This window comes from Lepus europaeus, chromosome 14 (genome assembly GCF_033115175.1).
Source record: "Lepus europaeus isolate LE1 chromosome 14, mLepTim1.pri, whole genome shotgun sequence".
NCBI classification, from domain to species: Eukaryota; Metazoa; Chordata; class Mammalia; order Lagomorpha; family Leporidae; genus Lepus; species Lepus europaeus.
The window spans coordinates 60455211-60473357 of NC_084840.1; the positions used below are offsets into that span (position 1 = coordinate 60455211).

An 18147-nucleotide genomic window follows, 5' to 3' on the forward strand; every position below is an offset into this window, starting at 1 on the left:
CAAGGGCCCGAGACACATGTAGCAGTGTCTGGCACACTGGATATTAAAAAAATGGGAAGTATCATTTTTCTTCCACAGTGTGTTGTTGATATTATAGATCCCAGCTATGCTGGCTTGGTAACATAGGACACAAAACAAACTCATTGGTCTCAACTTGTCACTGACCAAATAATCAGTAAAATCTTCCAGCTATAAAATTTTACTATGGGGACAGGGCCAGACAACCTGCTTTACTGAGTACCCTAAATCTAGTCTCCTTGTGCCCATGTGAAGAAACAGGAGTCACTGTGCACTTACTCCTCATGTAGGATCTCTGTCCTAAATGTGCTGTACATTGTGAGTTAATGCTATAACTAGACTCCAACAGTATTTTTCACTTTGTGTTTCTGTGTGGGTGCAAACTGTTGAAATCTTTACTTAATATATACTAAATTGATCTTCTGTATATAAAGAGAATTGAAAATGAATCTTGATGTGAATGGAAGGGGAGAGGGAACAGGAGAGGGGAGAGTTGTGGGTGGGAGGGAGGTTATGGGGGGAAAAAGCCGTTGTAATCCATAAGCTGTACTTTGGAAATTTATATTCATTAAATAAAAGTAAAAAAAAAAAAAAAGGTGAATGGTGTTGAAAGATGGCTGATCTGCCAGCTGCCGTGTGCCTCCAGAGACTGCCTCTGGCATTAGCTGATCATGCTGCAGCTGATGGCACTGAGAAATCAGGGTCACAGTGAAAGGGGGAAAGATGGGAGCCTCTCCTCAAGATACTCAAAGGATGCTGTGCAAGGTTCTTCCCTAAATAAAGTCACAAAATGGGCTCATCATGTAACTATGTAACTAAGCTAGTCTTTAGTAACCACTACTATGTCAAAAGAGGAAACACATTGTATCCCCCAATTCTGTGTGTTCCTATTAGGGTACCTCCTGGATTACAGGATGTGATTACCTCTTACAGCTGAAACGAATTGTTGCCACTACAGAAAGGAGCATCATTATCTGGGATTATAAAGCTCAAGAGAACAGCCAGGTACTGTGCTAAGAGACATACGCAAAGAAATGGGGTAGCCTGAGTGGTTGGCCTGGATATGATCAAACCCAATATTAATATCCTGTAGTTAAAAGGGGTGTTTTTTTCTATTTAATGTATGTGTATTTAATTCTGGGTTTTCTGTTTTATTTTGGTTTTGAGAGGGAGAGGCTAATTCCTTTCTTTTTTAGTACCCTTCTCTGAATCCAAGTAATATTTTTCTGGTTATGCTTATGTTATCAAGTTCAAAGCTTCTTTCTTTAGGTAAGAAAATGGCTAAAATAAAATGTTTAACTCTGACCAAAAAAAAAAAAAAGTCTAATGAGGCAGCCCATCCATGACTGACATGTTGCCATGCCAGGAATAATCTTTGGCACATAGCAGATGCTCAATAAATATTTTTTGATGGATTGAACTAATTTATACAGACCGAATTCCAGAAGAGCAATAGCTGTAGAGCTTAATGAACCATTCAGTAGTAATAATTGGCTTGAGAAATGTTTGCTGAGTATTTCTAGATAACTTCAATGTTAGAATATTTTTACTCCTGTTAAGTCTCTGTAAAATAATTGAGACTGATACTTGAGTCTCTTGATTGCCACCTAGTTTTATGTCAATGATATGATAACACCTGGATCTTTTTAGGCTTCTTGTGAATATTTTCTGACAAATTCAATAGACAGCAATATATCAGAAAATCATTAACTATTGAGCCAGAGGTAGGTCCTCTACCCACTTTTCCATAAAGCACCCAAAAGCATTATGTTGGGCACACAGTGTTTCCTAACCTTTATTCGGTAAATTTTGTCTTTTTAAAGTTCCTTTATCCAGCCATCCCATGCCTGGGAATTTACCCAAGTTCGGAAATGAAATCAGCAAATAAAAGAGTTATCTGCATCCCCATGTTTATTGCGGCTCAATTCACAATAGCTAAGACATGGAATCAACCTAAATGCCCATCAACTGAAGTCTGTATAAATTATGGGATATGTACTCTATGAAGTACTACACAGTGGTAAAAAAATGAAATCCAGTCATTTGCAACAAAATGGATGAATCTGGAAACATCATACTTAGTGAAATAAGCCAGTCCCAAAGGGGCAAATACCATATATTCTCCCTGACCTGTGATAACTAATAGAGCGCCTAAAAAGAAATCTGTAGAAATGAGATTGACACTTTGAGAAGCAATGACTTGAATATCCCTTGTCTTGACTGTCAGGGACAGTTTTGTTGTTGTTTTTTCTTAATGGAGAATGGGACTGGGAATGGTAGAGGGAGGAGGAGGTAGGGGTGGAGTAGGGGTGGGAAGGCAGATATGATGGGAAGAATCACTATATTCCTAAAGTTGTACTTATGAAATTTGTACTCATTAAATAAACAGTTTCTTTGGGAAAAATTTTAAAAAATAAAGTTACTTTATCACTTTGGAAAGATCTAAAATGAGAAATATGAGAAAGTAAAAATTTTATCAAATAATAGGGGTGATAAACATTAAATAGAATAACGGGGCTGGTGCAGTTGCTCACTTGGTTAATCCTCTGCCTGCGGTGCTGGCATTCCATATGGGCCCCAGGTTCTAGTCCCGATTGCTCCTCTTCTAGTCCAGCTCTCTACTGTGTCCCGGGAGGGCAGTGGAGGATGGCCCAAGTGTCTCACACTGTCTGCAACTCTACCTGTCAAATAAAATAAATAATAAATAAATAAACATTAAATAGAGTAAGACAATAGCTCATTTGAAGTGTTCTTCTGTTTCTAGGAAAACTACTTTGTTATTGAGCCCATGGACCCCCGCCTCCTGTGTGTGTGTGTGGTGCCTATGCCTGAACAGCTCTACAGAGATGACATCCTCTTTGGGGATGACAGTGGTTTTGTGAGCAGATTCACCATAAATAGTGTTGACTTTCGACTAAAGCAGACAAAATCCAAAAGGAACTGTCAAAATCAGGTCTTAGATTCAAAGAACTTTAAAAGGTAAAGATATTATATGAGTGGTCCTGTTGTTTTAATAATTACAGTCATTGCTCATATGTAGAGAGGTCCCAGATTTTATGGTAGAGGTCTCAGATACGAAACTGAATGAGGCTTCTTGCCTCAATGAACTTCTATAGGGCAGGCAGACAGAAAAATTAGCAACTGAAATTCCTTTTTAAAATATATTTGGCAACTTCAACCTGCAAGTCCTTGAATGAGTTGAAGAGTTAAATGAAAAAGTTTAAATCATGAAAATGCTATAATATTTATATATATATGATTACTTACTACCATATGAATGTGGAAGATGATTCTAACTATAAAAACAATGGATACAGAATACAAAGAAAACGTTTGAGAGATCTGTCTATATTCAAAATAAAACCATCTGGACAGCTAACATTTGAAAAGTAAATATCAAATGAATAAATATTTGTGACAAATATGATAGACAATGAATTGATGCTCTTTAAAAGGTCTTGGAATTCAATTTAAAAAATTAGGCCCCAAGAGAAAACTGAACAAAGGCCATGGACAGATAATTCACACACATGCACACATAAGTACAAATGATCAATAAGCATTTTAAAGGGATTACCAGACAAAAATGCTAACAGTTATCACCACGTGATGAGATTTTGGGTTATTATTGGCTTTCTTGTAATTGAAATGTCTTCTAAGTTTTTAGAGTGAGGTGTATATTACTTTTAAAAGCAGAAAAATATAATTTGTATTATATGTATCTTCCTCATTAGTCAAATTACAACTTAAAATCAGATACAATGTTTCACTTATAATATTAGTGTGGGAGGCCAAGACTGAGTTTCCAGCTCCTGGCCTCTGAATGGCCCAGGCCAGCCTAGCCCTGACTGTTGCAACATTTATGAATCATGGAACTCTATCTCTGTATCTCTGCCCCTCAAATAAGTAAATAAGAACTCAGTAAAACTATAACTACATAGAATTAAGATTACCTCCATTACTTGAACACTGAGATTGACACAGTGGTTGACTGGGTACATTTTCTATCCTCCACATAAGAGCAGTACTTAGTCCAAACAAAGTACTTGTCGCTAGACCTGAGGGAGGATTTTTCCTATATATGATATGCTCCTCTATCTATCAGGAAGCATCTCATTCTAATTATGCTAGGCTATTAGAATAAATGCTGACACACGAATCTTCTTTTGACTGAGATATATGCCACCTGTCAGAAAATTCCATGGATTTTTTTCAGTCCATGTTCCCATTAGATAGATATGTGAGACATGATATTTGGGTATCTCAGGAATTTGAGGAATCTTAGTGCAGTTAAAATGAATGCTAATTCACATTGGTTCTTGTAAGAGATTAGTTACATGTAGATGATTTAATCATGTGGTTCATGATCAGGGAGATGATACAATGCTCTCAAGACTGAGGTGTTAAATAGGCTGAATATAGAGCTATTATCTTACCAAGAGATTCTTGTTCAACAAAAAGAAAGTATTAAGGCCAAAGGATTAATTAAATTCTGGAGTCATCATAAAGGTTTGTTTGCAGTTGATATTCACAGATATGTGGAGTGGGTGGAGTTGGGATTCAAACACTGAAACATGTTCCATTGGGATTATCAGATTTTTTTCAGTAAAGTAAGCACAATAGTGCTAATAACAGACTGAGATTTCTCTACATTATTCCTTTTGTTCTGAATTTATACCTCAGTATTTTACAATAATCTTATAAGGTCATCTTTTCATCTTAAATAGGCTAGATTTGGAAATCTAGTTACCTATTTCAAAGTGGCATTATGCATAGGATTGTTATACATGACGCAATTAGCAGAGCATACAGTTGAAACTCAGTTAAAGTGTTTTCAAATGCTCAGTTAACGTGTTTTCAAATGCTCAGCACAGCATAATGTGTCTGTGTGTGTCTGAAAGTAACCTTTCCTCTCTTTAAATCCCCAGTGTTAAAAGGAAGCTGCATAATGACTGGGTTATGAAAATTAGATATATTCCAGCCCTAAATTGCTTTGGATCCTGCTCCTTAGACAGTGTCCATTCATTTGTTTTGGGATCATTGAGGAGACTTGAGGATAATTTGTAAGTACAACAGTTCATATATGTGAACATTCTGTGACTTTCATAATTTATACAATGATAGTCCCATGGCTGCCTTGGAATTTTAAAACTGGTTTTCATGGAAATCAGATGCTAACATTTTCATTTGTTTAACAAAGTTCATTGGATTTTTCAGAAGAGAATTGAAGTCACTCAGCAGATCTGGATAGGATGTGTCCTAACAGGAATTTTGCTCATTGGTTGTTTATTGTTTGAACTCACTGGAATAATAAATACAGATGTATCTATAACTACAGTTTCTAAGTATCGCTCTGATGATAAACTTCATTCTTTTAAAATCATTCTTTTGGCTAGCCAGTCTCCTGTGAATGTGATCTATAGCACAATCATTATATTTCCTATGTGATATAGAGGATGGTGTTCTTACAGAGAGATGATTTTAAGGAATGTTCCATCTTTCAATTTGGCTAAATATTTATTCAAAGCTAGAAAACAGCTACTGCATTTTAATTTTGCTTAATAAATTTACTAGATACATGATAAACTTTATTTTTTATTTTTTAAGTTTTTATTTAATGAATGCATTTTTTCATAGATACAACTTGAGGAATATAGTGGTTCTTTCCCCCATACCCACCCCCCCATCATCGATAAACTTTAAAAACACTGTGCTAAGTGGCAGAAACTTGAAAAAAATATTGCATATTGTATGAATTCATTTATATAAAATGCCCAAAAAGGCCAATTTCTAAAGATGGATAGCAGATCAGTGGTTGTTCAGGGCTGGTGGTGGGAGCAGAGATCTCAAATGGACACAAGGGAATTTTTGGGAGTGATGAGACTTATTGTTCTAAGACATATTGCGGTGATTGCTATTCAACTCTATAAATTTACTAAGAACCATTGAATTGTACACTTAGAATGAGTGAATACTGTGGTATGTAAATTATACCTCAATAAACATGTCTTAGAAAAATAGATAAATTAGCAGGATACAAATGCCTTAAGGGCTGATTCTGAGGTCAGAATGCTGTTTAGGACATCTGCTATTCTATGAGTCTGCTGTGTATCCTGCTTCCCATGTTGGATTGTTCTCTCCTTTTTAATTCTATCAGTTAGTATTAGCAGACACTAGTCTTGTTTATGTGATCCCTTTGACTCTTAATCCTATCATTATGATCAATTATGAACTGAAACTGATCACTTTGACTAGTGAGATGGCATTGGTACATGCCACCTTGATGACATGAGAGTATTTCAGGTATGGAAAGCCAAGACACTGTGGCAAAAAAAATGACCTAAAGAAAGATCTCTGTGAGATCCCAGTGGAAAGAACAGGCCATCAAAGAAGGAGGTGCCTTTCTCTGAAGGGAGGAGAGAACTTCCACTTTGTCTATGACCTTGTCTAAATAAGATCAGAGTTGGTGAACTCAAAAGGCTTCCATAGCCTTGGCAACTCATGAGAAGAGCTTCGGGTGATTACTGACACCATAAATAAGAGTGTCAATTGTTAAATCAACAATGGGAGTCACTGTGCACTTACTCCCCATGTAGGATCTCTGTCCTTAATGTGTTGTACTATGTGAATTAATGGTATAACTAGTACTCAAACAGTACTTTACACTTTGTGTTTCTGTGTGGGTGCACACTGTTGAAATCTTTACTTAATATATACTAAATTGATCTTCTGTATATAAAGAGAATTGAAAATAAATCTTGATGTGAATGGGATGGAAGAGGGAACGGGAGATGGAATGGTTGTGGGTGGGAGGGAGGTTATGGGGGGAAAAAGCCACTGTAATCCAAAAGCTGTACTTTGGAAATTTATATTTACTAAATAAAAGTTAATAAAAAAAGAAAAATAGACTACTGGATTCCAGTATGGCACCTAGGACCTTGGAAGTTGTCACTCCATCATAACAATCAGAAAACTGAAAGGCAATATCTCTTCACAAATTGGTCAGAAAAGTGAGGTCACAGGGAAACTTTGATGCCCCGCACTGGGGAGACAGACACGGAATAGGAGGATCACAATTTACCAGAGCAGAAATCCACAAGCAGATTACCTCCGAGTAACAAGTACCGGGGAGGGAAAACCTAAACTGCAACTCACAACTTTATGGGGACTCAACATGGACACCTTTGATAGTAACAACTTCAGGGATCCCAGCCACAGTAAACCATCACACTTTAATAAGTTTTACTACCAGAAGCTCAACTAGGTTCTCACGGTGAACACTGGGGAAAGCCCCAGTGCTTTTAGTAGGGGGAGGGGAAAAGGAGCTATTTTTTTTTAAAAACATACCAAACATTGTTTTGACTGCTGTATTCTATAGAGTACATGTCCCATAATTTATCCAGTCTACTGTTGATGGGCATTTGGGTTGGTTCCAGGTCTTAGCTATTGTGAATTGAGCTGCAATAAACATTAATGTGCAGACGGCTTTTTTGTTTGCCAATTTAATTTCCTTTGGGTAAATTCCAAGGAGTGGGATGGCTGGGTTGTATGGTAGGGTTATACAGCAGTCAAAAACAGTGAAATCCGGTCATTTGCAACAAGATGGAGGAATCTGGAAAACATCATGCTGAGTGAATTAAGCCAGTCCCAAAGAGACAAATATCATTTGTTTTCCCTGATCAACGACAACTAACTGAGCACCAAAGGGGAAACCCGTTGAAGTGAAATGGACACTATGAGAAATAGTGACTTGGTCAGCTCTTGTCCTGACTGTTGATGTACAATGTAATACTTTATCCATTTTAGTATTTTTTTTGTTCTAGTACTAGTGGTTGAACTCTGTAATTAACACACAATTATTCTTAGGTGTTTAAATTTTAACTGAAAAGTGATCCCTGTTAAATTTCAGAGTGGGAAAAAGAGAGGGAGGAGATGTACAATTTGGGACATGCTCAATTGGACTTGCCCTAAATGGTGGAGTTAGAAACGTGCCAGGGGATTCCAATATAATCCCATCAAGGTAGCATGTACCAATGCCATCTCACTAGTCCAAGTGATCATCTTCAGTTCACAATTGATCACACTGATAGGTCTTAAGAGTCAAAGGGATCACACAAACAAAACTAGTGTCTGCTAATACTGATAGAATCAAAAAGGGAGAGAATGATCCAACATGGGAAGCAGGATACACAGCAGACTCATAGAATAGCAAATGTCCTAAATAGCACTCTGGCCTCAGAATCAGCCCTTAAGGCATTCGGATCTGGCTGAAGAGCCCATGAGAGTATTTTAGACATGGAAAGCCAAGACACTCTGGGAAAAACAAACAAACAAACAAACAAACACACACCTAAATGAAAGATCTCTGTGAGTGAGATCCCAGTGGAAAGAACAGGTCATCAAAGAAGAGGTACCTTTCTCTGAAGGGAGGAGAGAACTTCCACTTTGACTATGACCCTGTTGGAATAAGATCGAAGTCGGCAAACTCAAAAGGCTTCCACAGCCCTGGCAACTCATGACTAGAGCCTAGGGAGATTATTGATGCCATAAACAAGAGTGTCAAATTGTTAAATCAATAACAGGAGTCACTGTGTACTTACTCCTCATGTGGGATCTGTCCTTAATGTGTTGTCCAATGTGAAGTAATGCTATAACTAGTACTGAAACAGTATTTTTACACTTTGTGTTTCTGTGTGGGTGCAAACTGATGAAATCCTTACTTAGTATATACTGAATCGATCTTCCGTATATAAAGATAATTGAAAATAAAAAAAAACCTGGTTTTAAATTGGAAATTGCATAGAAAATTAATCACTTTTTATAATATATCATGTAGGATCTCTGTCCTTAATGTGCTGTACATTGTGATTTAATGCTATAACTAGTACTCCAACAGTATTTTTTCACTTTGTGTTGCTATGTGGGGGCAAACTGGTGAAATCTTTACTTAATATATACTAAACTGATCTTCTGTGTATAAAGAGAATTGAAAATGAATTGATGTGAATGGAAGGGGAGAGGGAGTGGGAAAGGGGAGGGTTGCAGGTGGGAGGGAAGTTATGGGGGGGGGGAGAAGTCATTGTAATCCATAAGCTGTACTTTGGAAATTTATATTCATTAAATAAAAGTTAAAAAAAAGATAAAAAAAACATACCAAACAAAGCATTCTGTTGTAATCAAGGTGTACCCACAAGATAAACCATTTCACCAGAGCCTAAGCTACTGAGGTTTTACTAGATAATAACTGACCCGGGAGAAGGGAACTACATAATCTCAACCCACTCTATCCACCTGGTTCCAACTAAAGGCAAAACTAGGATGTGCTCCTGAGGTTCCCAGTGCAGATGCACAGGCTGACTAAAAGACTGAAATCTGATGACAACAGGAATGGCATAGTAGCACCTTCTTCACACCTCACCACCACATTATGAAAGGCCTATTTATAGCAGTTCCTTTTATCCATGTTTGAGTATCAAGCAAAAAATTAAAAGGCATCCTAAAAGGGAGAAGAGATGGACAAGCACCAGCATCAGTTGCAGATATGAGAGGACTGTTAAATATTTATGTGTAAGTAAAATAAGGGACAGAAATAACATAAGGGGTAGAGGAAAGAACTAGGATTATTAAATGATCATAAGGTACTTGTGTTACTAGTAAAGTTGAATAATATTATTTCAAAGTGAACTTAGGAGCAGATGTTTAGTTTAGTCATTAAAAGACTCTGCTCTGAACATTCATATCCCATCACAATGTTCCTGAGTTTCCGTCCTAGCTAAATTTCCCCTGATTCCATCTTCTTGCCAATTCACACTCTGGGAGACAGCAGGTGATCCCACTTGAGTACTTGGGTCCCTGACACTCATATGGGAAACACAGATTGAGTTCCTGGCTCCTGGCTTTGGCATGACCCAGCACCAACTGTTGTGGGAATGAACCAGCATATGGGATATCCCTGCCAGGACAGATCTCTCTCTCAATAAATAAATAAAAATTTTTCACCATATGGGTGCCAGTTCTAGTCCCAATTGCTCCTCTTCCAGTCCAGCTCTCTGCTATGGCCCAGGAGTGCAGTGAAGGATGGCCCAAGTCCTTGGGCCCTGCACCCGCATGGGAGACCAGGAGAAGCACCTGGCTCCTGGCTGCGGATCAGCGAGATGCGCCAGCCGCAGTGGCCATTGGAGGGTGAACCAACGGCAAAAAGGAAGACCTTTTGCTCTCTCTCTCTCTCTCTTGCTATCCACTCTGCCTGTCCAAAAAAAAAAAAAAAAAAAAAGAGAGAGAGAGAGAGAGAGAGAGAGAGAGAAATTTACCATGGCAAACCTGGGTGTGTCACCTTAGGCATGCCCTTAACCTTGGAGAAGTGAACAGAGCTCTCTGAACATGAATTTGAGATATTAAAGATAAATCAAAATGAAATGAAGAGATCAATAGAGCAAATAAAAATGCAATGGAGAGCCTTAAAAATGGAACCAGTGGGGGCTGGCGCTGTGGTGCAGTGGTTTAATGCCCTGGCCTGAAGTACCGGCACCCCACATGGGCACCAGTTCTAGTCCTGGCTGCTCCTCTTCCTATCCAGCTCTCTGCTACTGCCTGGGAAAGCAGTAGAAGATAGCCCATGTCCTTGGGCTCCTGCACCCATGTGGGAGACCCGGAAGAGCTCCTGGATCCTGGCTTCGGATCAGTGCATCTCTGGCCGTTGCGGCCAATTGGGAGTGAACCAGTGGATGGAAGACCTCTCTCTCTCTCTCTCTCCCCACCCCCACTGTGCAACTCTGACTTTCCAATAAATAAATAAATCTTTTTTAAAAGAAGAGTGCAATTGGTGGATCATATTGTAAGGTTATGTTTAGCTTTAAAAGAAACTGCCAGACTCCTTTAAAGAGGCTGTATCATATTGCATTCCCACCAACAAGGAATGAGAGTTCTTGTTCTCAGAATTTGGTGGTGGTAGGATTTTGAACTGTGACCACTCTCATAGTGATATCTCATTGTTCTAGTTTGTAATTCCCTAACATTTATGACATGGGTAATATTTTCACAGGCTGGTATATATCTTCTACTTTGTTGTGGTGTTTTCAGATATTCTATGTTTCTGTCATCCATTTGTTTTGTTTTAAGAGTTCTTTGTATATTTTGGATGACAATCCTTTGCAAATATATCTTTCAGAAGTACTTTCTCTCAGCCTGTGGTTCAAGTCCAGCTTATCAATTATTTCTTTCATGGGTTTTGTCTTTGGTGTTTTATCTAAAATAGTTGCCATATCCTAGGTTACCTAGATTTTCTCCAATTATTTATCTTCTAGGAGTTTTATATTTTTTCATTTTTTATTTAGGTCTATCCTTTTTAGAGTTTATTTTTGTGAAAAGTATGAGGTCTCTGTGTAGATTCTTCCTCTTTTTTTTTTTTTTGGTATGTGGATGCACAGTTGTTTCAGTATCATTTATTGAAAAGAACTGCTTTGTTCTATTGTATTGTTTTTGCTCCTTTGTCAAAATTGGTTGACTATATTTACATAGGTCTATTTCTGAATTCTATTCTGTTCCATTGATCTCTCTCACCATGCTTTTGCCAACACCATATTGTATTGAGTGTCGTAACTTTCGTGTAAGTTTTGAAGTCAGGTAATGTCCTCTGATTTTGTTCTTCCCTTCAATGTTGTCATTTATTCTAGGCCTTTTGCCTCTTTACATAAATTTTAGAATCAATATCTTGAGATCTGCAAATTAGCTTACTGATATTTTGATTCTGATAGCATTAAATCTATAGGACAGGGTGAAAATTGACATGTTGACATGTTGTATTCTTATCAATAAACAAGGAATATATCTCCATTTATTTGGTTCTTGATTTCTTTCATAAGAGTGTTATAGCTTTCCTTTATAGATATTACTTACATTATTAGATTGATACTGATATATTTTATTATTTTCTGTGCTAATTTAGATCATATTATATTTTTAATTTCAAATTCCACTTGTTTATTGCTGTAATATAGGAAAGCAATTGACTTTTATATACTTGATTTTCCTTGTATTGTGCAAACTTGCTATAATTACTTACTAGTTCTCAGTGGTTTTTTAAATCAATTTTTGGACTTTCTACATAGAAAACTGTATCATCTGTAAACAAAGACAGTTTTATTTCTTCCTTTCAAATAAGTAACCATTTTATTTCATTTTTGTCCTTTTGCAATAAGTAGGAGGTACACATGATGCTGAAAAGAAGTGGTGAGTGGGACATCCTTGACTTATTCTTTGAACTTAGTGAGAAATCCTCTAGTTTCTCACTATTGAGTAAGTTGTTAGCTCTGTTTTATAGATGTCATTTATAAAATTAAGACTTTGTTATTCCTACTTTGCTAAATGATTCTGTTGGATTTTTTCAAATACTTTTTCTGCATCTATTGATAAGATCATGTGATTTTTCTTCTTTAGCATGTTGACATGATGGATTACATTAACTGATTTTTTTTAAAGTAAATTTTTTAACTTTGAAAATCTAGAATAAATCCCACTGGATTATTGAATAAATCTGCTTAGGCTTATGTAACAAATATTATGGATAAGGTGACTTCAGCAACAAACTTATTTCTCACAGTTTTTGGAGAAAAATCATGGAGCCAACATACCAACATTTTCAAGTCTTAGGGGTGGCCTTCTTTCCAGGCTGTAGGTGGCTGTGTTCTCCCTTTATAGTCTCCTGACAGAAAGAGGACTAGAGGGTTATGTACTTTATTTTATAAGCTTACTGTGATAGGTTTTCATTACTTTAGGTAAAATATCTGAAAGGAGCTTCTTGGGAAAGAGTATATTTATTCTGGCTTACATTTTAAAGGTTCACTGTTCAAAATTGGGCAGCTCTATTAGTCTGGAATCTGGTGGATATGCACAATGGTGAGCCTGACGGCAGAGGAGGAAACTAAGCCAAATGTGGCTTCAATAAACAACATTCTCTTAAGAACTATCTTATGAGAGCAAGCCCCCAGTGATCCAAATACTTCCCAGTGGCTCCATCTTTCAGACACTTGAACTAGATAAAGTGTCTATCCTAACACATCAACAACTAATATAAGACTTTGAGATTTAAACTTCTGCATAAGTTTCAGGAGCCAAGTCCTGTTCATGACACTAATACATGGGAGCTGTATCCTTATGACCTAAATTAGACTCCAAAGGCATCACCTCTTAATATCATCATACTACGTAGAATTTCAACACTGAATTTGTGGTGGACACAAACAATCTATTAAAGCCATTGAATATAATTCTTTCTATACCTTGTTGGATTGTACTTGGTTTTTTGCTGAAGATTTTCCCATGTATGTTTATGAAATACTTGTCTGTAGTTTTCTTGTACTATCTTTGTCTTATTTTGTATTAGGGTAACATTGGCCTTATAGAATGAATTAGGAAATATTCCTTCTTATTCAATCCTCTAAAAGAGATTATAGAGGATAGGTATAATTTATCTCTTAAGTGTTTTGTGGGGGTGGCGCAGTAGGTTAATCTTCTGCATGAAGTGCTGGAATTGCATATGGGCACCGATTCTAGTCCCGGCAGCTCTTCTTCCCATCCAGCTCTCTGCTGTGGCCTGGGAGAGTAGTAGAAGATGGCCCAAGTCCTTGGGCCCCTGCACCCACATGGGAGACCAGGAGGAAGCACCTGGATCCTGGCTCCGGATGGGCGCAGTTCTGGCCATGGCAGCCATTTGGGGGAGTGAACCAACAGAGGGAAAATCTTTCTCTTTGTCTCTCCCCCTAACTTTCTGTAACTCTACCTGTCAAATAAATAAATAAAATCTTTTTAAAAAAAGTGTTTTGTAGAATTCACCAGTGACCCCCACCTGGGCCTGGCATTTTCTGTCATTAATTATTGATTTAATAGCTTTAGTAGATGTAGGCTTTTTCAATTTATTTCTTCTTGAAGGAGTTTTGACAGATTGTCTGTGTATACAAATGCTGTTGATTTTTGTGTATTGATTTTATATCCTGCTACTTTACCAAACTCTTCTGTGAGTTCCAATAGTCTCTTAGTAGAGTTCTTTGGATCCCCTAAATAAAGAATCACATCGTCTGCAAATAGCGATAGTTTGATTTCCTCATTCCCAATTTGAATCGTTTTGATTTCTTTTATTGCCTAATAACTCTGGCTAAAACTTCCAGTACTATATTGAATAACAATGATGAGAGTGGGCATCTCTGTATGGTACCAGATCTCAGTGGAAATGCTTCCAACTTTCCTCATTCAATAGGATGCTAGCTGTGGGTTTGTCATAAATTGCCTTGATTGTGTTGAGGAATGTTCTTTCTATACTCAATTTTCTTAGAGTTTTCATCATGAAAGAGTGTTGTATTTTATCAAATGCTTTCTCTGCATCTATTGAGATAATTATTGAGATAATCATATGGTTTTTCTTCTGCTGTTTGTTAATGTGATGTATCACATTGATTGATTTGTGAATGTTGAACCATCCCTGCATACCAGGGTTAAATCTCACTTGGTCTGGGTGGATGATCTTTCTGATGTGTTGTTGGAATCTATTGGCCAGAATTTTATTGAGGATTTTTGCGTCTAATGTTCATCAGGGAAATTGGTCTGTAATTCTCTTTCTCTGCTGCATCTTTTTCAGGTTTAATTTTTTATTTTATTTTTTTAAATTTTAAAATTATTTTTAAATTTTTTTGTTTTTATTTATTTATTTATTTTATTTTTTAATTAAACTTTTATTTAATGAATATAAATTTCCAAAGTACAGCTTATGGGTTACAATGGCTTCCCCCTCCCAAAACTTCCCTCCCACCAACTACCCTCCCCTTTCCCGCTCCCTCTCCCCTTCCAATCACATCATGATTCATTTTCAATTCTCTTTATATACAAAAGATCAGTTTAGTATATATTAGGTAACGATTTCAACAGTTTGCCCCCATATAGCAACACAAAGTGAAAGAAAAATACTGTTGGAGTACTAGTTATAGCATTAAATAAGAGTGTACAGCACATTAAAGACAGAGATCCTACATAATATTTTTTTTAAAAATTAATTAATTTTCTATGCCATTTCCAATTTAACATCAGGCTTTTTTTTTCATTTCCAGTTATCTTTATATACAGATCGATTCAGTATATAATTAGTAAAGATCTCATCAGTTTGTACCCACGCAGAAACACAAAGTGTAAAAATACTGTTTCAGTACTAGTTATAGCATCACTGCACATTAGACAACACATTAAGGACAGTTCCCACATGGGATGTAAGTACACAGTGACTTCTGTTGCTGACTTAACAATTTGACACTCCTGTTCATGGCGTCAGTAATCTCCCTAGGCTCTAGTCATGAATTGCCAGGGCTATGGAAGCCTTTAGAGTAAGCTGACTTTGATCTTATTCCGATAGGGTCATAGTCAAAGTGGAAGTTCTCTCCTCCCTTCAGAGAAAGGTACCTCCTTCTTTGATGGCCCCATTCTTTCCACTGGGATCTCACTCACAGAGATCTTTCATTTAGGTCTTCTTTTTTTTTTCTTTTCAGTGGTATCTTGGCTTTCCATGCCTAAAATACTCTCATGGGCTCTTCAGCCAGATCCGACTGCCTTAAGGGCTGATTCTGAGGCCAGAGTGTTGTTTAGGACGTCTGCCATTCTATGAGTCTGCTGTGTATCCCACTTCCCATGTTGGATCTTTCTCTCCCTTTTTGATTCTATCAGTTAGTATTAGCAGACACTTGTCTTGTTTGTGTGATCCCTTTGATTCTTAGACTTATCCGAGCCATCGAATGTGAACTGAAGATGATCACTTGGACTAGTGAGATGGCATTGTTACATGCCACCTTGATGGGATTGTATTGGAATCCCCTGGTACATTTCTAACTCCATCATTTGGAGCAAGTCTGATTGTGCATGTCCCAAATTGTACATCTCCTCCCTCTCTTTTTCCCACTCTGAGATTTAACAGGGATCACCTTTCAGTTAAAATTTAAACACCTAAGAATAATTGTGTGTTAATTACAGAGTTCAACCACTAGTACTAGAACAACAACAACAACAACAAATACTAAAAAGGATAAAGTATTACATTGTACATCTAGAGTCAGGACAAGAGCTGATCAGGTCATTGTTTCTTATAGTGTCCATTTCACTTCAACAGGTTTCCCCTTTGGTGCTCAGTTGTCGCCGATCAGGGAAAACAAATGATATTTGTCTCTTTGGGACTGGCTTAATTCACTCAGCATGATGTTTTCCAGATTCCTCCATCTTGTTGCAAATGACTGGGTTTCCTTGTTCCTTACTGCTGTATAGTATTCTATGGAGTACATGTCCCATAATTTCTTTATCCAGTCTACTGTTGATGGGCATTTGGGTTGGTTCCAGGTCTTAGCTATTGTGAATTGAGCTGCAATAAACATTAAGGTGCAGATGGCTTTTTTATTTGCCAACTTAATTTCCTTTGGGTAAATTCCAAGGAGTGGGATGGCTGGGTTGTATGGTAGGGTTATGTTCAGGTTTCTGAGGAATCTCCAGACTGACTTCCATAGTGGCTTAACCAGTTTGTATTCCCACCAACAGTGGGTTAGTGTCCCTTTTCCCCCACATCCTCTCCAGCATCTATTGTTGGTAGATTTCTGAATGTGAGCCATTCTCACCAGGGTGAGGTGAAACCTCATTGTGGTTTTGATTTGCATTTCTCTGATTGCTAGTGATCTTGAACATTTTTTTCATGTGTCTGTTGGCCATTTGGATTTCCTCTTTTGAAAAATGTCTATTGAGGTCCTTGGCCCATCTCTTAAGTGGGTTGTTTGTTCTGTTGTTGTGGAGTTTCTTGATTTCTTTGTAGATTCTGGTTATCAACCCTTTATCTGTAGTATAGTTTGCAAATATTTTTTCCCATTCTGTCGGTTGCCTCTTCACTTTCCTGACTGTTTCTTTTGAAGTACAGAAACTTCTCAATTTGATGCAATCCCAAATGTTAATTTTGGTTTTGACTGCCTGTGCTCCTGGGGTCTTTTCCAAGAAGTCTTTGCCTGTACCTATATCTTGCAGGGTTTCTCCAATGCTCTCTAATAATTTGATGGTTTCGGGTCGTAGATTTAAGTCTTTAATCCACGTTGAGTGAATTTTTGTGTAAGGTGAAAGGTATGGGTCTTGCTTCGAGCTTCTGCACGTAGAAATCCAATTTTCCCAGCACCATTTATTGAATAGACTGTCCTTATTCCAGGGATTAGTTTTGGATCTTTGATCAAATATAAGTTGGCTGTAGATGTTTGGATTGATTTCTGGTGTTTCTATTCTGTTCCATTGGTCTATCCATCTGTTTCTGTACCAGTACCATGCTGTTTTGATACCAACTGCCCTGTAGTATGTCCTGAAATCTGGTATTGTGATGCCTCCGGCTTTGTTTTTGTTGTACAAGATTGCTTTGGCTATTCGAGGTCTTCTGTGTCTCCATATGAATTTCAGCATCATTTTTTCCAGATCTGAGAAGAAGGTCTTTGGTATCTTGATTGGTATTGCATTGAATGTATAAATTGCTTTTGGGAGAATAGACATTTTGATGATATTGATTCTTCCAGTCCATGAGCATGGAAGATTTCTCCATTTTTTGGTATCCTCTTCTATTTCTTTCTTTAAGGTTTTGTAGTTTTCATCGTAGAGATCTTTAACGTCCTTGGTTAAGTTTATTCCAAGGTATTTGATTGTTTTTGTAGCTATTGTGAATGGGATTGATTTTAGAAGTTCTTCCTCAGCCGTGGCATTGCCTGTGTATACAAAGGCTGTTGATTTTTGTGGATTGATTTTATATCCTGCTACTTTGCCAAACTCTTCGATGAGTTTCAGTAGTCTCTTAGTAGAGTTCTTTGGGTCCCCTAAATAAAGAATCATATCATCTGCAAAGAGGGATAGTTTGAGTTCTTCCTTCCCAATTTGTATCCCTTTAATTTCTTTTTCTTGCCTAATAGCTCTGTTAAAACTTCCAGAACTATATTGAATAGCAGTGGTGAGAGTGGGCATCCCTGTCTGGTACCAGATCTCAGCGGAAATGCTTCCAACTTTTCCCCATTCAATAGGATGTTGACTGTGGGCTTTTCATATATTGCTTTGATTGTATTGAGGAATGTTCCTTCCATACCCAGTTTT

General features: G+C 37.4%; 1 protein-coding gene across 1 annotated transcript in view; it reads left to right on the forward strand.

Annotated features, from left to right (window-relative positions):
• LOC133773805 (WD repeat-containing protein 64-like) overlaps nucleotides 1-18147 on the forward strand; it is a 155703-nt gene that overhangs the window by 13811 nt on the left and 123745 nt on the right. The window contains exons 6-8 of the mRNA XM_062211387.1: nucleotides 913-1023; nucleotides 2783-2997; nucleotides 4947-5081. Coding sequence (XP_062067371.1) covers nucleotides 913-1023; nucleotides 2783-2997; nucleotides 4947-5081 — 461 coding nt within the window. The remainder of the gene's footprint in view (nucleotides 1-912; nucleotides 1024-2782; nucleotides 2998-4946; nucleotides 5082-18147) is intronic.